General features: G+C 37.7%; 2 protein-coding genes across 2 annotated transcripts; one reads left to right on the forward strand and one right to left on the reverse strand.

Annotated features, from left to right (window-relative positions):
* Positions 1 to 3,229: 3,229 nt before the first annotated feature.
* LOC111333804 (proton-coupled zinc antiporter SLC30A1-like) lies at positions 3,230 to 7,182 on the reverse strand. Its single transcript, XM_022939426.2, has 4 exons — positions 7,076 to 7,182; positions 6,099 to 6,747; positions 4,528 to 4,932; positions 3,230 to 3,654 (listed from the first exon to the last, which is right to left on the reverse strand). Exons 2-4 carry the CDS (start codon positions 6,721 to 6,723, stop codon positions 3,374 to 3,376), a joined length of 1,311 nt encoding a protein of 436 aa, XP_022795161.2. The 5' UTR covers positions 6,724 to 6,747; positions 7,076 to 7,182; the 3' UTR covers positions 3,230 to 3,373.
* A 115-nt stretch (positions 7,183 to 7,297) lies between these two features.
* Positions 7,298 to 14,492, forward strand: LOC111333788 (protein O-glucosyltransferase 1). The gene is made up of 11 exons (XM_022939411.2): positions 7,298 to 7,521; positions 8,135 to 8,366; positions 8,851 to 8,938; positions 9,200 to 9,244; positions 9,983 to 10,104; positions 10,886 to 10,945; positions 11,797 to 11,896; positions 12,062 to 12,120; positions 12,583 to 12,750; positions 13,279 to 13,335; positions 14,120 to 14,492. The coding sequence occupies exons 1-11, from the start codon at positions 7,374 to 7,376 to the stop codon at positions 14,253 to 14,255; spliced, it is 1,215 nt and encodes a 404-aa protein (XP_022795146.2). The 5' UTR covers positions 7,298 to 7,373; the 3' UTR covers positions 14,256 to 14,492.
* Positions 14,493 to 15,630: the final 1,138 nt, after the last annotated feature.

A 15,630-nucleotide genomic window follows, 5' to 3' on the forward strand; every position in this document is an offset into this window, starting at 1 on the left:
CATTGATATTCATTCGTAACAAACTAACTTCTAGTTTAAATAGCATTTTTTTTTTTTCATTATTCATATATTGCTTTTAAGACATCTAGGTAGTTTAACATGTTCCATATAACCCATAGTAATTTTCTAGTACTTTATCTTATCTCAAGCGTAAACTAGTCACAAGAACTTGGTGTTAGTTCAAGATAATAACCCATAACTGATAAATTAGGGAACTCTAGTTACTCGATTGCTAGATAATGTACGAATATTATGGGGAGAACTTACATGTTAGTTACATGTTAATCACGTCGAGAAGTTTAAAGGCCAATTCAGTAATTTTGGCCTATCGAAAACGCTAGCTCTGCTATATGCTTCAAAAAACTAAATATCCTGAAATTTTGCTCAACTCTTAATTGATACTACCAGTTTATAGAAAATTAGGCCCTGTATTGCGATATTTATTTTTGCAGCAAAAGTGTTCTTTACATTTGTACCTTAAATAATTCCTCCCTATTAGAGAGGTTTAACAACGCGTTTACGTGAGACGTGAACGCCTAGACTGTCCAAGCGACCTTGTTTTTCCCGCCATTTTTACACGTTTGCCGGGTTGCGCTTTGCCGTTTCCACGTAAAATACACCTACTTCGCGTTTGCCGTGCACGTACGATTTTCTTTACATTTTCTCTAAGAATTACTGGAAAAGGGAAACCAAAACTTTTCCTGGCAAGCCACACAGGGGCGCCTTCAAATCCAACACGAAGTGAGGTCACGCCAAGCTAAAGCAGGAAGGTTCGCGCTATTTTACGTAAAACGTAAAAGAGCAAGCTGACATCTGACATTTCACGTAAACGCAATGCTTCATCTCTCTATTACCTCAAACGCACGAATTAAATGATAAAGACTGCACTTCCCATAAAATAAACTCGTAAATATTATAAGATTTGATGGAGTGTTGACCAACAGCTTTACCTTCTTGATCACATAAAATTTTCCTACACTACCGCAAATTGTGATGTGTGCAAATGATTATTTAACTGCTTTTAAATACTGCTTCCCAACTAGTGGACTAACAAAAGTGAGTGTTTCTCTGTAAATAAATCACTGACACAAATACTTTATTACACAAAATACCACTACTAATCACTATAATTCAATATTTCTGTTGCTTACTGTAACAACTCAGACATCCATAAAGAGTAAAAAAAAAAGTTTCACTCCCTAATTCTTACCTCTATCACACTTGAAGAGCAAACAAAGTAGATCTATTCATATAAAAAATGAAAACTAGTAAACAAAAAGATAAATTTCTTGAAAACCTTGAGATAAACACTGGCTTTGTAGAGATTTCTAACTCTCGAGATCTGACATAAAAATTCTCCCATCTAACTGTTGGTTTATTTATGGTAAATCACTTGAGAGAATCTGGTGTTATATCAAAGAAATCACAATCTTTTAGCTAGACAAGATACCGATACTCTTACGAGAGGTTACATTTAAATATATCCAGCACCTTCATTAACAAATGCTGTCCTGCACAAAATTGTGTCAAGTAACAGGAGAACATACTCAACATTAAAAAGTTTTATGGCAAGCTGCATCCTAAACTGTGACTGGAAACTTCTTTTAACTCTCTCAAAATAATTTTTATATTTGCACAGTCTTTCACATAATTCTAATTATCCTGGTTAATCAAGTTGAACAAATGATAACTGTACAAGTTCCTATTCTGCTGAATTTGGTGAACTGGGGGACTTGTGCAAATAAACTTCATAAACAATGATATGGGGAATTTAAATTCTTTAAATAAACTGTAAAAACAAGTCAGTCACAATGGAACACTTAAAATAAAGCTTTGTAATATCTATACTAAATAAGTGCTAAATATTACAGAAAAAATAACCACAAATTAATATCAGCCCTCAAAAATTACGTGACTAATAATTATTGTAATTTGTTGTATGACAACTCTGTTTAAATAAATGTATTATATCTTGTATCATATGTTACATTTATGAAATTCTTAAATTAATTTTTATGGATAACATGGTTTGAACCAGGGCTCAACTCTAACGACAGCCAACTAGCCACAGACTAGTAGAAATTCAGTTTTGGCAAGTGGTTTTTGATTTCCACTAGCTGGTTTGGCTTGTAAACAAACTGAAATTGTCATAACATTTATGTTGTCACTAGCCACTTGGCTGGTAAGTTGAAAAGTTAGTGCCAAGCCCTGTGAATCCAAGAGTGACAATCAATTGCAGGGATTGACTGTTCCACTGGCACTTCAACAACCTTAGCAGAAGCTAAAGTCATTTGAGTCGAGAGAAAAAAAATCACCCTGTTAATTTTCCCTGAGGTTGTCAAAATGCTAGTTGCTACACCTGAGAGCAGTCCTTCTCAGGAAAACTTACCTCTAAATGATCCAATTGTGCAATCAGATTACATTTAGCTACCCCACACAAATTTAGTTAAAAATTTGCCAGAAGCTAGAGGTGATGAACTACAAAGCAGCTACATGTATTTACCACATTTCCTCAATGAACCCTCTAACTCCCATGAGTGACAAGGACAGAATTTCTCCAAGTACAATATCAATAGAATATCAAGCAGAGAAATGACAAAAATAAAAAAAAACATCAATTAGGTGATTATCAGTTGATCCAAAACCAAATTCTTATGGCAAAACAATGTACTGTGTACAGTAATGAGAAACTCTTATAAGATTTTGGCTGTATGTATTCAGTACAAAATAGACCGTATCTGTTCAATCTCAGAAGTGACCAATATAAAATAAGTCCTTGCTACATCAATACATTGTTCATGAGAAGGTAGAAAGAGCATCACACTGGGTTTTAAGTTCATTGAAAAACAAATTCCCAGAGCAGACAGTAGCACACTATAGTCTAATGAATTAATACCTATAGAGTTGAATAAATGTCCTAAGTTTAAAATTAAAGGAAAATTCATTACTTGATGAGGGAATTTTGCATTAAATTGCACGCACAAACTGATATCCTGGAATCAAGAAGCAATGAATGCAATATTGGTTTTCAAGTACAATTTAAAACAGAATTCATAAGTCAAATAATAGATATTCCTTGAATTGCATAACTGAATAAAAGGATAAGAAAAAAAAACCGCATTAATTATAGTTGTTAGGTATATGTAGATGCGAAACAATATCACAGCCTTGTTTGCAACTCATAATTCCACACTAAATACCTCGCTTCATTAACCAATCAGGATGCAAGATTTCACTTCGTTAACTAATCAGGATGAAGATTTCACTTTTTTAACCAATCAGTATGCAAGATTTCACTTCGTTAACCAATCAGGATGCAAGATTTTACTCCATGCTACAATTCTACTGTACATCAGCAAAAATGTGAACACTTTTACACCATTGTTACATGATTTAAAAGCTCACCCTTGCCATCTGTTAAGCCAACAGAACGTTTGCGCGTCTCGGTCTCATTCTCCCCAGGGCAGCACTTCTGTGAAGCACAATTTTCATCTTTCCCACACTCCAAGGCACACAGGTTGTCTGTTTTGTCTTCCACAACAAATTCTGGTTGGATGGTTGTGGAGTGAATACCTTCATTGTGAAAGAACCTCTTTATTTTGTTTGCAATGTTCATGTATTCATCTGGGGAACGGCAGGTGATATGGGCTGATGCTGAAACAACAACAAAGGTAGTTAATACAGTGTGTACTTATAACTGTTTGGGAGGGTCGGATCAGAAATATTTGGCTCATGGTCAAGACATACCTCACGACTTGGTACCAAATAATTTGCACAACCAAAAACTCAGTCAAAACGGATTTTAACATATTACTGATTACCCTTCTTTTTCTTCCTTTCTTGTTGCATTTTTTGCACCCTGCATCTCACAGTGCCACATGCTGGTTATGAGCCTTGTCTGGCCCCATTCACACCAGCACTTATGGCCCTCATACATATCAAGGATTTTTAAGGAGGAATTTTAAATAAGAAGGTCGTGTGGGCCATAAAATAAATCAAAATATTTGGGGTCAATTTGGTAACACATCAAACTGTCTTCACACTTAATGAAACTACAAAATATTAGTTTGGCAAGATAGAAATTAATGAAGAAAATAAAGGACTCAAACAAAGAGGCAACATGGCTGGTTATGGGAAGCCCGAGGAATAACATATTGCAAATGACAAGCTTGATGGATTAACGCTAAAAACTTCAAGAGGAACAAACTCTGACATGGCTCCCTTCATGGATAATGACAGTTGTTTCTTTCCCCAACCAAAAAATAAACCTATTTTTCTGGGTATCAAAACATCTACAGTAAATGATGCATACCATAATGTTACACAGCCATCCAGTGCGAGTCACAACACTGTGCAATTACTCAGTAGAATTACAGGCATGATGCATTTACCATCCTTCTAGTGTTAAACAGGGTATAATTTATGTGCATGAAGCAATCACTTTGAGAAATTTCTACCATAGTAGTTTGATTATCAGAAATATCTGACAGCTATGTTTCAACTTAAGGTATAATTTTAAAATCTCACCAATGATCTTATTCCCAGCCAACTGCCAAACATGAAATTCATGTACACTAAGGACACCTTCCACATTGTCCAGCAGTCGATCTTGAACCTCTTTGATCTTAATGTGAGTGGGTACGGTTTGAAGAAGGATCAGTGACGATTCGCGCATCAATGGGATGGACGTTTTCAAAATAAGTAGAACCATAATGATACTCATGCCAGGATCCACATAAATTGTCCATTTACCAGGGGCATACTTGATTATCAAAGCACTGATGATAACAATGACAGACCCCAAGGCATCACCGAGGACATGGAGATATACCCCACGCATGTTAAGCTGCGCACTAGACTTGACTTCTACTCGAGATGTGTTTGATTTTGAAACAACCGTGTGGACCTTCCCATTTTCACCAGACAAGAAAACTGTAAAATGACAAACAAACAAAAAAATGATTAGCCATCACTAGTTGACTAAGAAATACAATAGCTGAGGAACAGTACAAACTAAGAGAATATTTTCATTGTCTGGGTGAAAGCAAGCCTTGTAAAATTAGGCAGAGAACTTTCAAATCTTCCATGGCCAATGAGGACCATGTGCTCTGCCTCAAACCCATTGTTATAGAATCAAAGTAACTGTGAGCCATTGAACTCCAATTAGGTTATTAATGAAAGGCTGCTTATAGGCTTTTTGTATTAATTCATGGCCCAAGGTTTAGAGGAGAAAAGAGGATGTGGAGATGTGCCAAGGGGGGTGAGAAGTTCACAACGTGTCCAGGGCTCGACACTAACCGTAGCCGCCAATGCAACTAGCCACAGACTAGTAGAAATTCAGTTATGACTAATGGTTTTTGATTTCCATAAGCCAGTTTCGCTGGTAAATAAACCAAAATTGTCGCAACATTTAAGATGTCACCAGTCACTTGGCTAGTAAGTTGAAAAGTTGGTGTCAATCCCAGGCGTAGCTTCATTAATTCAACTGAATAATCCAGCAGATGCGTGAAAAGACAGGAAAATGTAAAATGAGGGCTCTACGCCAAAACAAAACTGAAATTCTTTATCAGCTGCTGGACCAGCTGGGTCAAAATAAAAACCTAGAGCTGGGCATGTAGATAATAATGACAACCCAACAATCAAAGCTGAGTGCATCGGATTAGGGTACAGTATCTGATGCGAGATAAGACTTAAAATGGATTTGGAGATGGGATCCATCTGACGATGGTTTCGTTATTCAGTCTGTTGTTGCATAAAAAATTAGACACCACAGAATCATAATTATTTGTCAGAAACATATTCAGTCATGAAGACACGAAATCCGCGTAATTTATGGCGAAAAAAATTTTAGCGAAGCTGTCAACAAGATAAGCTTATCGATATCCTTGGCAGCAGAAGAAAAATATTTTTGTTTAGCAAGAAGACAGGAACAAAAAGAATGTGCAAGCATTCCGATAGTTGTGGTAATCATAATGCTTTGATCAAACTGGGGTATAATACGTAGAATTGTATAAACTATTCTTGAAAAAAAAAAAAAAAGAAAAAAGAAAGAAAGAAAGAAAAGGAAAAAGAAAAAAGGAATAAAAAATTTAGATTACCTTCTGGTACAACGCCATTTGAAGTTTCGCTGATCAACTGATTTTCATCTACAGACGAATTGCTCGACTTCCGTTCCATTCCTCCAGGTTCACCATTTTTAGAAACCAATAGATCTTTCAGTTCAGTTCCATCACTAGTTCCGTGGCTATGTTCATGTCCTCCGCCTCCATGGCTATGCCCGTGTCCATGTTGGTGGAAAAGAATCAAACCTACCACATTTATCAACAAACCAGCGACTCCCACGATGAGTACGAGAACGGGATTGTTGATAACTTCTGGTTCCACTAATCGCTTCAGCGACTCGACGAGGATAGAAAAGCACAATGCAATCAAGAACACAGCGTTCACCAAAGCTCCTAAAACTTCAGCTCTTTGCCAACCAAATGTATTCCTTTCCGTTCGTTGACTGCGCTTCGAGTATCGCATCGCGAAAAAACCGATTAGGAGCGACATAACGTCTGATAACATGTGAAACGAATCGGCCACAAGCGCCATTGAATTCGTCGCATATCCCACGATGATTTCAACCAGAAAGAACGAAGAGGTCATAAAAAGCATCGACAAAACACTGCCGGTTTTGCCACAGAATCTTTTCTTGAGTTGAACCCTACGAGAATCAGCCATTTTCGGTGGTTACCTACGAGAAAACTGGAGAAAAATATGGTGTCACTACAAAGCGAAAAACTTAAGGTCCTCCTGTAAAAGTGAACTTTTGACAACTATGAAATTTCCCCTACGTATCAGCCTATAAGAACATTTAACCCAGGGGGGTCAGCAGCAGTAATGCTATATTTTGGGAATTTTATTTCAAACATTATGTTTGTCACGCGGACAGACGAAAATAGCGACACGCGCTGTTTGTAAAGAAAAACCGATAATAATAATTGTGTGCATAAAACAAAGAAAATTAACAAGACGACTACATTGTTAAACACTGAAAGCCGCAAATACTACAAAAACAAATTGTATTCAATACCTGCATGGATTTTGAAAAGCAATGGCGACTCTTCAAGGAATAAGGAACCACAACAATGGACATCAAGTTTAGCGACATCGGCGGCGAAATCGTTATGTGGCGAGAACCTGCGCCCGCGATTTTCGGAAAGATACGATTTTACACCTCGGGTTCTCGTGAGTATATTTTAATTGATTAGTTTTTTACCGGAGGTTTCTCGTCTTTCTGTCGATAACGAAACATTTATCAGCGGTAATCGTGTACTTATCTCTCATATAATTTACACCAGATTTCCTCCAGCAGAATTTCAGCTCACGTTATGTTTTCTCGCATGCCAGTATCAATTCTGCTTCTTGTAAATATTTGCTACGTTGTCTTTGGGTCTGATGTACAAGGCGATTGCTCGAAAGATGGTTCTTGTGATGGGGATGAGGAAAAACGAAGCAAAGCAAAGTACACCATGAAAGGTATAGCTGATGCAAAATCGATCGTAAACAAGTCTTGTTTATATTTCATTTGAGACCTTTGCCTTAAGTATCTCGGTTTATGTTTTGGTGTATAAAATTTAAGACATATCAGTTGCTTCAGAATATTTTATGAATTTTGTTTCCTAATCTCCTCGAGAAATCGTTAAAGAAAATCCTACAAACTGCGAGAAGTTTCTATAGTCAGATAATTTAAATTCTGTAGCAAATTGCGTTACTCAGGTTATTTCCGACGTTGACGTGTTAAACTTTAACTTGCTTGGCTGTAGTAGAATCGGTTGAATTATTAATGATTTCAATTTTGTCCAAGAAAAGAGTATTAAAATTTTTTTTCTTTTGAAATGATTTATTTTAAAAGATAGAAACTTAAAACGGTATAAAAGTTTGATGTGTGCACGTGCTTTGTTAAATTTCTATGTTCTCATTGCTACACAAGGTCTGGGGAGGAAAAAATGGAAAAAAAAAAAATTGCAAAAGTCGAGCTGTCTGGACCACCAGATTAACCTGCGTTAGATCCCAAAATTTAACCGTGATCTATTAATGAAAATTATTTATGATACACTCATAATTTTATATACTTTTGTCTTTTTCAAAGAATCATGGAAAAAATATCTACAAAAAATAGACCAAGCTACAGCCACATACCAAGATTGCTCAAACAAAAAATGTGGTTGCTACAGTGATGTGATTGATGATGATTTAAGAATCTGGAAAGACAGGGGAGGAGTCACAAAGGCAGACTTTGACAGTTCTGCTGATCGTGGTGTCCACTATCAGATAATTGATCATAAACTCTACAGAGAAGAAAAGTGCATGTTTACATTCAGGTTAGTTTGAACACTTCTTGCACTCTGGTTGAAATAAAACGAGGCCCATGCAATTAAATCAATACTGTTACACTTTGTGAAGACAAAGATGCTAACCTGTAGAGATTTTGCTCTTATGCCACCACAGCATCAACTGGGCAGCACCCCTGCCCCTCCCCAACTAAAAATTTTGGTGTCTCTGTGTCTCTCCCCTGATCAAATCAATCTCCACTCCTGAAAAATGAAGAAAGTTCTTTTGTTTTGTCTGTCGAGACATGGTTGCATAAAAATGCTTTTTGATTTGCGTAAATCTGGGGATAATGACATTAGCCTACAGTGGAGCAAAGCTTTTGAAAGCTGGTTCATCTCTTTTATCCAAGAGGTTTGGTGAACCATACAGGAGAATGGGCATTTTTTTTGTATCCAGGAGACTCTCGGATAATCCGGGAGAATAGGCTTGTATGTGAAAATACCATTTATTGAAGACATTTCTGACTGTTTTAAGATGTAAAGGAGTTGAACATTTTATCCTGGAGATTATTGACAAGTTACCAGACATGGAGATGAGAATCAATGTCAGGGACTATCCACAGGTAAGATCTGAAATATAGTTCCTCCTTTGAGCTGCCATATATTTCTTTGTAAATTTGTTTTATTTAAAGGAAAATATTGTGTTACATCTACTTGCTACTTGTTTGTGGGAAAACCTACTGATAGCACTTTGTGGAAAAGTTACAAGCTGGTCACAGCTGAGAGGCTGGTTAATTTCAGTTTTTTTTAATGTTTAAATTATTTGTGAATGCGGTTGTGATTCTTTGAATTTCACACTTTTTTCTTAATTGTCTTTAAAATAGGTTCCAAAGTGGTCAAATCCTCAGCCTGTATTCTCATTTAGTAAGGTAAGGAACAGTCTTCGCTCTGACGAAGGGCTAACGCTTGAAACATCAGCTTTTTTATTCATTATGGTGGCCAATTTCCAATTTGAACTGAGTTAACATAACCAAATTACCTTGTTACCCCCGCCGACGCAGCACCACAGTTTCTTTAGAAACTTTTAGCCTTTATTCATTAGTCTTCAGATGACTTTTACAAATGATACTGATACCTTGTTTCTCATTTTATTGAATTAAGAGTTGGAAGGGCAGAACGGTCTTTTTTTAACAGATGTTTAAGCTTCATATTCACCCATTGAGAAACATCTAAGAACATCTTAAATTGCAACAATCTTTACTTAAAGCAAAAAGTTAAACATCACTGAGTCAAGTTTGGGATATAGTCATTGGGTAATATGATGTTTTTTGGGGAAAACCTTTTGAAATGGTTAAGAACAAGTTTATCATTGTATTCCAGGAGGAATGTCATTTTGGATGGTTAAAGTTCTGGGTCCAATAGTATAAAGGGCAGATATTATGCTACCCAGCTGATAAATCACTATCCAGTAAATAAGTGAGAGCAAAACACATTACTCTCTCCTCTGGAGAGAGATTTAGCCAGTGGATAGCATTATCCAACCTTTCAACAACTGGGGCTTATAGTATAGGATGGAGGAGGGCTTCAGGATTGGAGTTATCAGCATTATTTTGCAAGTTGTCTTTATCTTATTATTATTATATTTTAAATAAATAAATTTTTTTCAGACAGGTAATGAGAATGACATCATGTATCCAGCATGGACATTTTGGGAAGGGGGGCCAGCAGTGTGGCCAATCTACCCCACAGGACTGGGGAGATGGGATCTAATGAGAGATGAGATAGACAAGTTAGTTTACAGTTTCATTTATTTATTTCCTTTTTTTTTTTATTTTTTCAAGCAATAGAATAAAATTTTCTGTAGACCTTTTCTATTTTCTCAACAGAAAGTAGCAAAGGGGGGTCTTGATCCCATTTCACACATGAATTTCAGAAAAATTCTTGAGTCACACACTTAAACAGTTTTCCTCTTGTCAAGAATTTAAAAGGGAAAACTTCAAAATTTACCACACCTTGGCTTTTGTAAAATTCATGCATCACTCATTAATATTATTTTAATTTAATTTAGTCCATTTTCACTGCATTAATTTTGCAGTGGGGAAGGACTAGAAAGGAACATAGGAACCATTCGTGCTAGTCCACCCTCCCACCCATCCCACCCCAGGGGAGGACATCCATCACACAGTAATCTCGTGTGTGGGAAATTAACGTCTCCTACCCCAACCCTGCAGGAGACGGGACCTCCATTTATTCGTCCCTATCCGAGAAGACTAGAATATCTAACCATTTCTTGATGTTATAGAAAGGCAGCAAATTCTTCTCAATTATTTTAAGACCCTGAGTGTTGGTCCGGCCGGGGCTCGAACCCTCGACCTCCCGCATAACAGTCCAGCGCTCTATCCTATTGAGCTAACCGGGAGGCGGTTTTGGACTTCATCAGGCATCATGTCTAAACCCCTTGTCACCTTCTGAACTTCCTTGTGGCTGTTAGCTCCTCCATCATAGGCTTTACCTGTTTCAGTAATCAACTTCCTCGTTATAGTTGCTACAATGTGATTGTCTACTTTCAGAAAAGCCAGCAAATGGCCTTGGGAGAAAAAGCAGGCAAAGGCATTTTTTAGAGGATCAAGGTAGGTTTATTGATTGCATTACCCTGTTCAACAAATTAAAAAGATGAGTGAAGAAAGAGAGGATAGAAGGAGAGAGTGTTTGATAAGGGATCCATGGACAGATGACTAGAGGGACGGAAGAATGAGTGGATCAATGAATGAATGCATGGATGGATGGAGAGAAGGATGGAGGAAAGAGGGGAAATTTGTTGTGGAGGAAAGATTGGAAGATTTGAAAGATTGTGCCACAAATTGAACAGATGAGTGAGGGAAAAAAGGATGGATGAGAGAGATTGGTTGATAAAGGTTGGACAGATGGTTAGAGGGACGGAAGAATGAGTGGTTCAATGAATGAATGGATGGATGGATGATGAGAAGAATGGAGGAAAGAGTGGAAGTTTGTTGTGGAGGAAAGATTGGAAGATTTGAAAGATTGTGCCACAAATTGAACAGATGAGTGAGGGAAAAAGGATGGATGAGAGAGATTGGTAAAGGGTAGACAGATGGTTAGAGGGACGGCAGAACGGGTGGATCAATGAATGAATGGATGGATGGATGGATGGGAAGAAGGATCAATAAGGAAAGAAGGGAAGTTTGTCATGGAGGAAAGATTTACAAACAGTTGGAAGTATGAACTTGAGAGAAGGGAAGGACAGGTAAACAGGTTGAATATGCAGAGGGATGAAGGAAGATGGAGAAGGAGTGCTGTGGGTTAAAAAAAGTGGCACCCAGATGGAGGTAAGAGGAGGGAGGTATAAAGTTTATTGTACTCGAAAGTAGACAATTGGATGGTACACTGGAATCATTCGTTACAATGATTTTAATGAGTTCAAAATCCGTCTCAATACCCCCCCCCCTTCTTTTTGTGCTAGGACATCTGCTGAGAGAGATCCTCTAGTGCTGTTATCACGTGAGGACTCAAGCCTCGTGGATGCACAGTACACCAAGAATCAGGCCTGGAGGTCTGATGCTGTAAGTTCAGCACATGTTACATTGACCAATTTGTGATATGTCCAGTTTGACCGTGAGTTCAGAATTTTTTCCTTGTACATGAAAATTTCTCGGACAAACCGTAAATGTTAGAAAACAAAGGCCTTAGTTGACCCTTGAAAAGACTAGTGTTATTTTCTTTCTCAGGACACACTATATGCTCCACCCGCCAAAGAGATCAAGCTCGAAGACCACTGTGAATACAGGTATTGACGTATTTCTCTTGAAGATTTTTCTACGTGGAATAACCACGATTCTACACGCACTCTGATTGGTGAGAACCTATCGTTTATTGAACCGCAGAACCCATTCCTATTTCACAGGCAACAGGCCGTGCTTTCCATAGGTTTACCAACTGTTGTAGTTATCCGCTTAAATCCCAAGGCGATGACGAGTGATTTACAAACTTTTTCATATCCTCAACGTTCCACGTGGGATATTAACGAAAAAACAGCATTTTCTGTCGGTTTGTCGGCATAACAACCCTCTTGGGAAGTTGGGAGAACACACGAAATCGCGAACCAAGGCGCGATATATATAAACTCTTCGAGTGTTTTCTAACTACCCAAGAGGGCTATTACGCCGGTAAACCAATCGAAAGTGCGGTCAATTGCTTTTACGAAATAAATCAACAAGCTCGCCATTATTTTCGTTCTCTTGTGTAACAGATACCTGTTCAACTTTCGTGGAGTAGCAGCCAGTTTTAGATTCAAGCATCTTTTCCTTTGCAAGTCACTAGTGTTTCACGTAGGAGACGAATGGCTTGAATTCTTTTACCGGGCTTTGAAGCCGTGGGTCCACTATATACCGGTTGGAACAGATCTCAACAATGCTAGGTAAGTATCAATGATATCTTTTATATAGCATTCAATCTTTTATTGGAGTTATTTTAGTTTCTGACTTCCACTCGAGAGCAAAGCTTTCTGGCGTAGTGCTCCCGAGTTTGCACTAATCTTAAACATAAACTTTAGAAGCCCTAATACCATATGCACCACCCCACAACCAAATTCATTCTGAAATGGTTGTTTCAGACCTGTAAGAAGCAAAGGGTCTTTTATAATAATTGTATTTATTTAAGCACTCACTTTATTAAGAAAAAGCCTTGTCCTATCCTAAATAATTTGGTTTTATGAACTGAGTGGACAATAAATTGGCCACTGCAAAGATTTTCTGCCGTATCTTAAGCGAGTAACTGTTGTCACGGTGCTCTGCATTAGAAACGCCGGCCATCTTTAACTGCGAAAAATTTCACGCGGACTAATTGCAAAATCATCAATGACAGACAAGTTTCCCTCGGATAATGATTACCGTGAATATTGGAAGACAAAGAAAGATCGATGGTTTGTTAATATTTTTGTTTTAAGGGACCTTATAGAATTCGCTAAAGCGAATGATGACGTTGCGAAACGAGTGGCTGAAAGGTAATCTTAAATTTATTGTAGTAGCAATGATATTGGTTTGAACTTTTTTCGTCAGGTGCGCAAGAATTGTTTATATTCCGGTCTTGTTACTCTCTTTCACTAATTTATTCCTTTTAATCTGAAGCTTTGCTAGACAAGAGAGGAAGTTAAATCGAGTAATTCTCGATTGAGTGTCGAAAGTATTCTGGGATTGCTTCAGTTTTACTTTTATTTTCGCTCTGTGATTGGTCTAAAAGAACTCGTGCCACTCTCAACCAATCAGATGTAAAACTAAGATCAATCACGACTTGGTCGCCCGCGGTTTCCCGCGCTTTGTAGTCCAAGATCTCTTCCTTTCTTCTGATTGGCCATTTGTCGGATGAAAACACTTAAACACAATATACACTGATATTATCGAGATCCTTCTGAACGGCTCTAAACATGAACTAATCTCGAGATCCTTCGGAAAACTCTCTGCTACTGAACTATAACTCTACAATGACTTTAAACTACGGACAAGATTATTCGACGAAGAGTATCACCAGGTCGCATACGTTGTCACAACAACAAAAGTCATTACGTAATTGTCTTTGTTACAAGTTCTAGGACACATCCCGCGCAAATTTTTTATAAGCAAAGTTTTTTCAACAGCTGTTTTGTGGTTTCCTTAATTTCGGTTTTACGACACTCATTCGTAAAGCTTTCTGAATCACAGTTTTAGTGTTGGTAAAAGTAAAAGTGCCTCGATTTCACTTTTGTTTTGTTTCCGGTTTCACTCACAGAACAACTTTTTTTTCTTTCTTAGGGGATATCAATTTATAAAAGATCATCTACGACTCAAAGATGTGAAATGTTACTGGAAAAAATTGTTGAAGAACTACGCCAAACTGATGCAGTGGAAACCCGAAAGAAACACTAGCTTTCAACAAATAACAGCATAGGCACAAGAATTAATTTAAATTGCAATCTTAGGATATAGCCTTCCCTTGAAAATACAGAAAACGTGAACACCAAAATTATTCATGGACGTTTTTGCGCCGGTTTCAAGGAAATCTTCTCTGGTTCGTCATTTACAAACTTTACAAGTGTTCTCTCGACATCTAAAGTGGGTTGTTACGCCGTAAACTGATAGGCAGTGCTGTTTTTTGCCGTAGTAAAATAAAATTTAGTTTTCCATTGGTTAGCGATGTGATAAACGATAGGTTTTTGAGCAATCATGGCGCTCGTAGAATCTCAGTTATTTTACAAAGCCGTTTGCAAGCGATTGCTGAACTTCTTTGTGATTGGTCAATACTCAATTGACGTGTTGATATCAAATTTGGGTGTCCACGGTTTTCTGAGTTTCATATTAAAAGCACATTTTATATCGTGTGAGGACAAGGACTAGAAAGTCTTTACTCACTCGTGACCATGATAACTGGACACACACTTGTTTGAAATTGGAAAGCCATCAGTCGCTTACCGTTAATAAAAAACAATTCACACTGCACATTTCACACTACACATTTCACACTTCACCTTTCACACTTCACATTTCACACTTCACATTTCACACTTCAAAGTGAAGATCTGATGTCTGCTTTGCGCATAACGTTTGTTACTGCGTAAACAAGGGCTCTCTCAGAGATACACGTAGGATTAAACGCTGCTTGTTGGTTAGAACTCCAAGGGTGTCTCAAAACATGGTTATAGTCAGAATTCTTGTGTAGTTAATCATCCCAAACTGGAAGAATTGCAAGCTTTTGACCTAAACAGTTTCACGAAATCTAAGTTGTTGGCTACAGAGAAAGTTAGATTAAGCAGCGGAAACAGAAGCAAAAAATAGAAGCTTTGTTCAATTAAGAGTCGATGGCGTCTTTCACAACAGAAACCGTACATTGTTATAAAAACTCTCTTTCCGACTGAATGAATTGCTCAGCAAAGGCGTATTTAAATAATTGGTGGAAAATCAATGGAATGGAACATTGGCCTCAAAGCTGAATGTGGTGGAAATTTCGGAAAACTCGCTTGAAAACATTGTGTGCTGTAATGAAGCCCTGTTAAGGTAAATTCCGACAGGCAACACGGCTCTGAAATGGCGACATGGAGGAGGAGTTGAAACTATGGCTATCAACAGCGGCAAAGATTAAAGTGAAGTCGACTGCGTTATTGGCGTTTTAAGAATTAGACAGCGACTTGCAGTGCAAAAACACTCCATTAAAACCGAAAACGGTGTGCGAAACCGTCAAAACCGATAAATGTTCACATCCTAGTGATCAAAAACGTAATCGATCCGATACAGTGGTGACAAGTGGCGCATACAGAGGTTTCACGGCC

This window comes from Stylophora pistillata, chromosome 5 (assembly GCF_964205215.1).
Source record: "Stylophora pistillata chromosome 5, jaStyPist1.2, whole genome shotgun sequence".
In the NCBI taxonomy this organism is placed as follows: Eukaryota; Metazoa; Cnidaria; class Anthozoa; order Scleractinia; family Pocilloporidae; genus Stylophora; species Stylophora pistillata.

Bases quoted from the DNA above. Each gene is read 5' to 3' on its own strand.
- LOC111333804 (XM_022939426.2), bottom strand. From the start codon at position 6,723: ATGGCTGATTCTCGTAGGGTTCAACTCAAGAAAAGATTCTGTGGCAAA. The intron at 4,933-6,098 runs GTAATCTAAATT...GTCATTTTACAG, and splicing joins AAATGGCGTTGTACCAGAAG to TTTTCTTGTCTGGTGAAAAT. The intron at 3,655-4,527 runs GTGAGATTTTAA...TTGTTGTTTCAG, and splicing joins GGCTGGGAATAAGATCATTG to CATCAGCCCATATCACCTGC.
- LOC111333788 (XM_022939411.2), top strand. From the start codon at position 7,374: ATGTTTTCTCGCATGCCAGTATCAATTCTGCTTCTTGTAAATATTTGC. The intron at 10,946-11,796 runs GTAGGTTTATTG...TTTTTGTGCTAG, and splicing joins GCATTTTTTAGAGGATCAAG to GACATCTGCTGAGAGAGATC. The intron at 12,751-13,278 runs GTAAGTATCAAT...TTTTGTTTTAAG, and splicing joins ACAGATCTCAACAATGCTAG to GGACCTTATAGAATTCGCTA.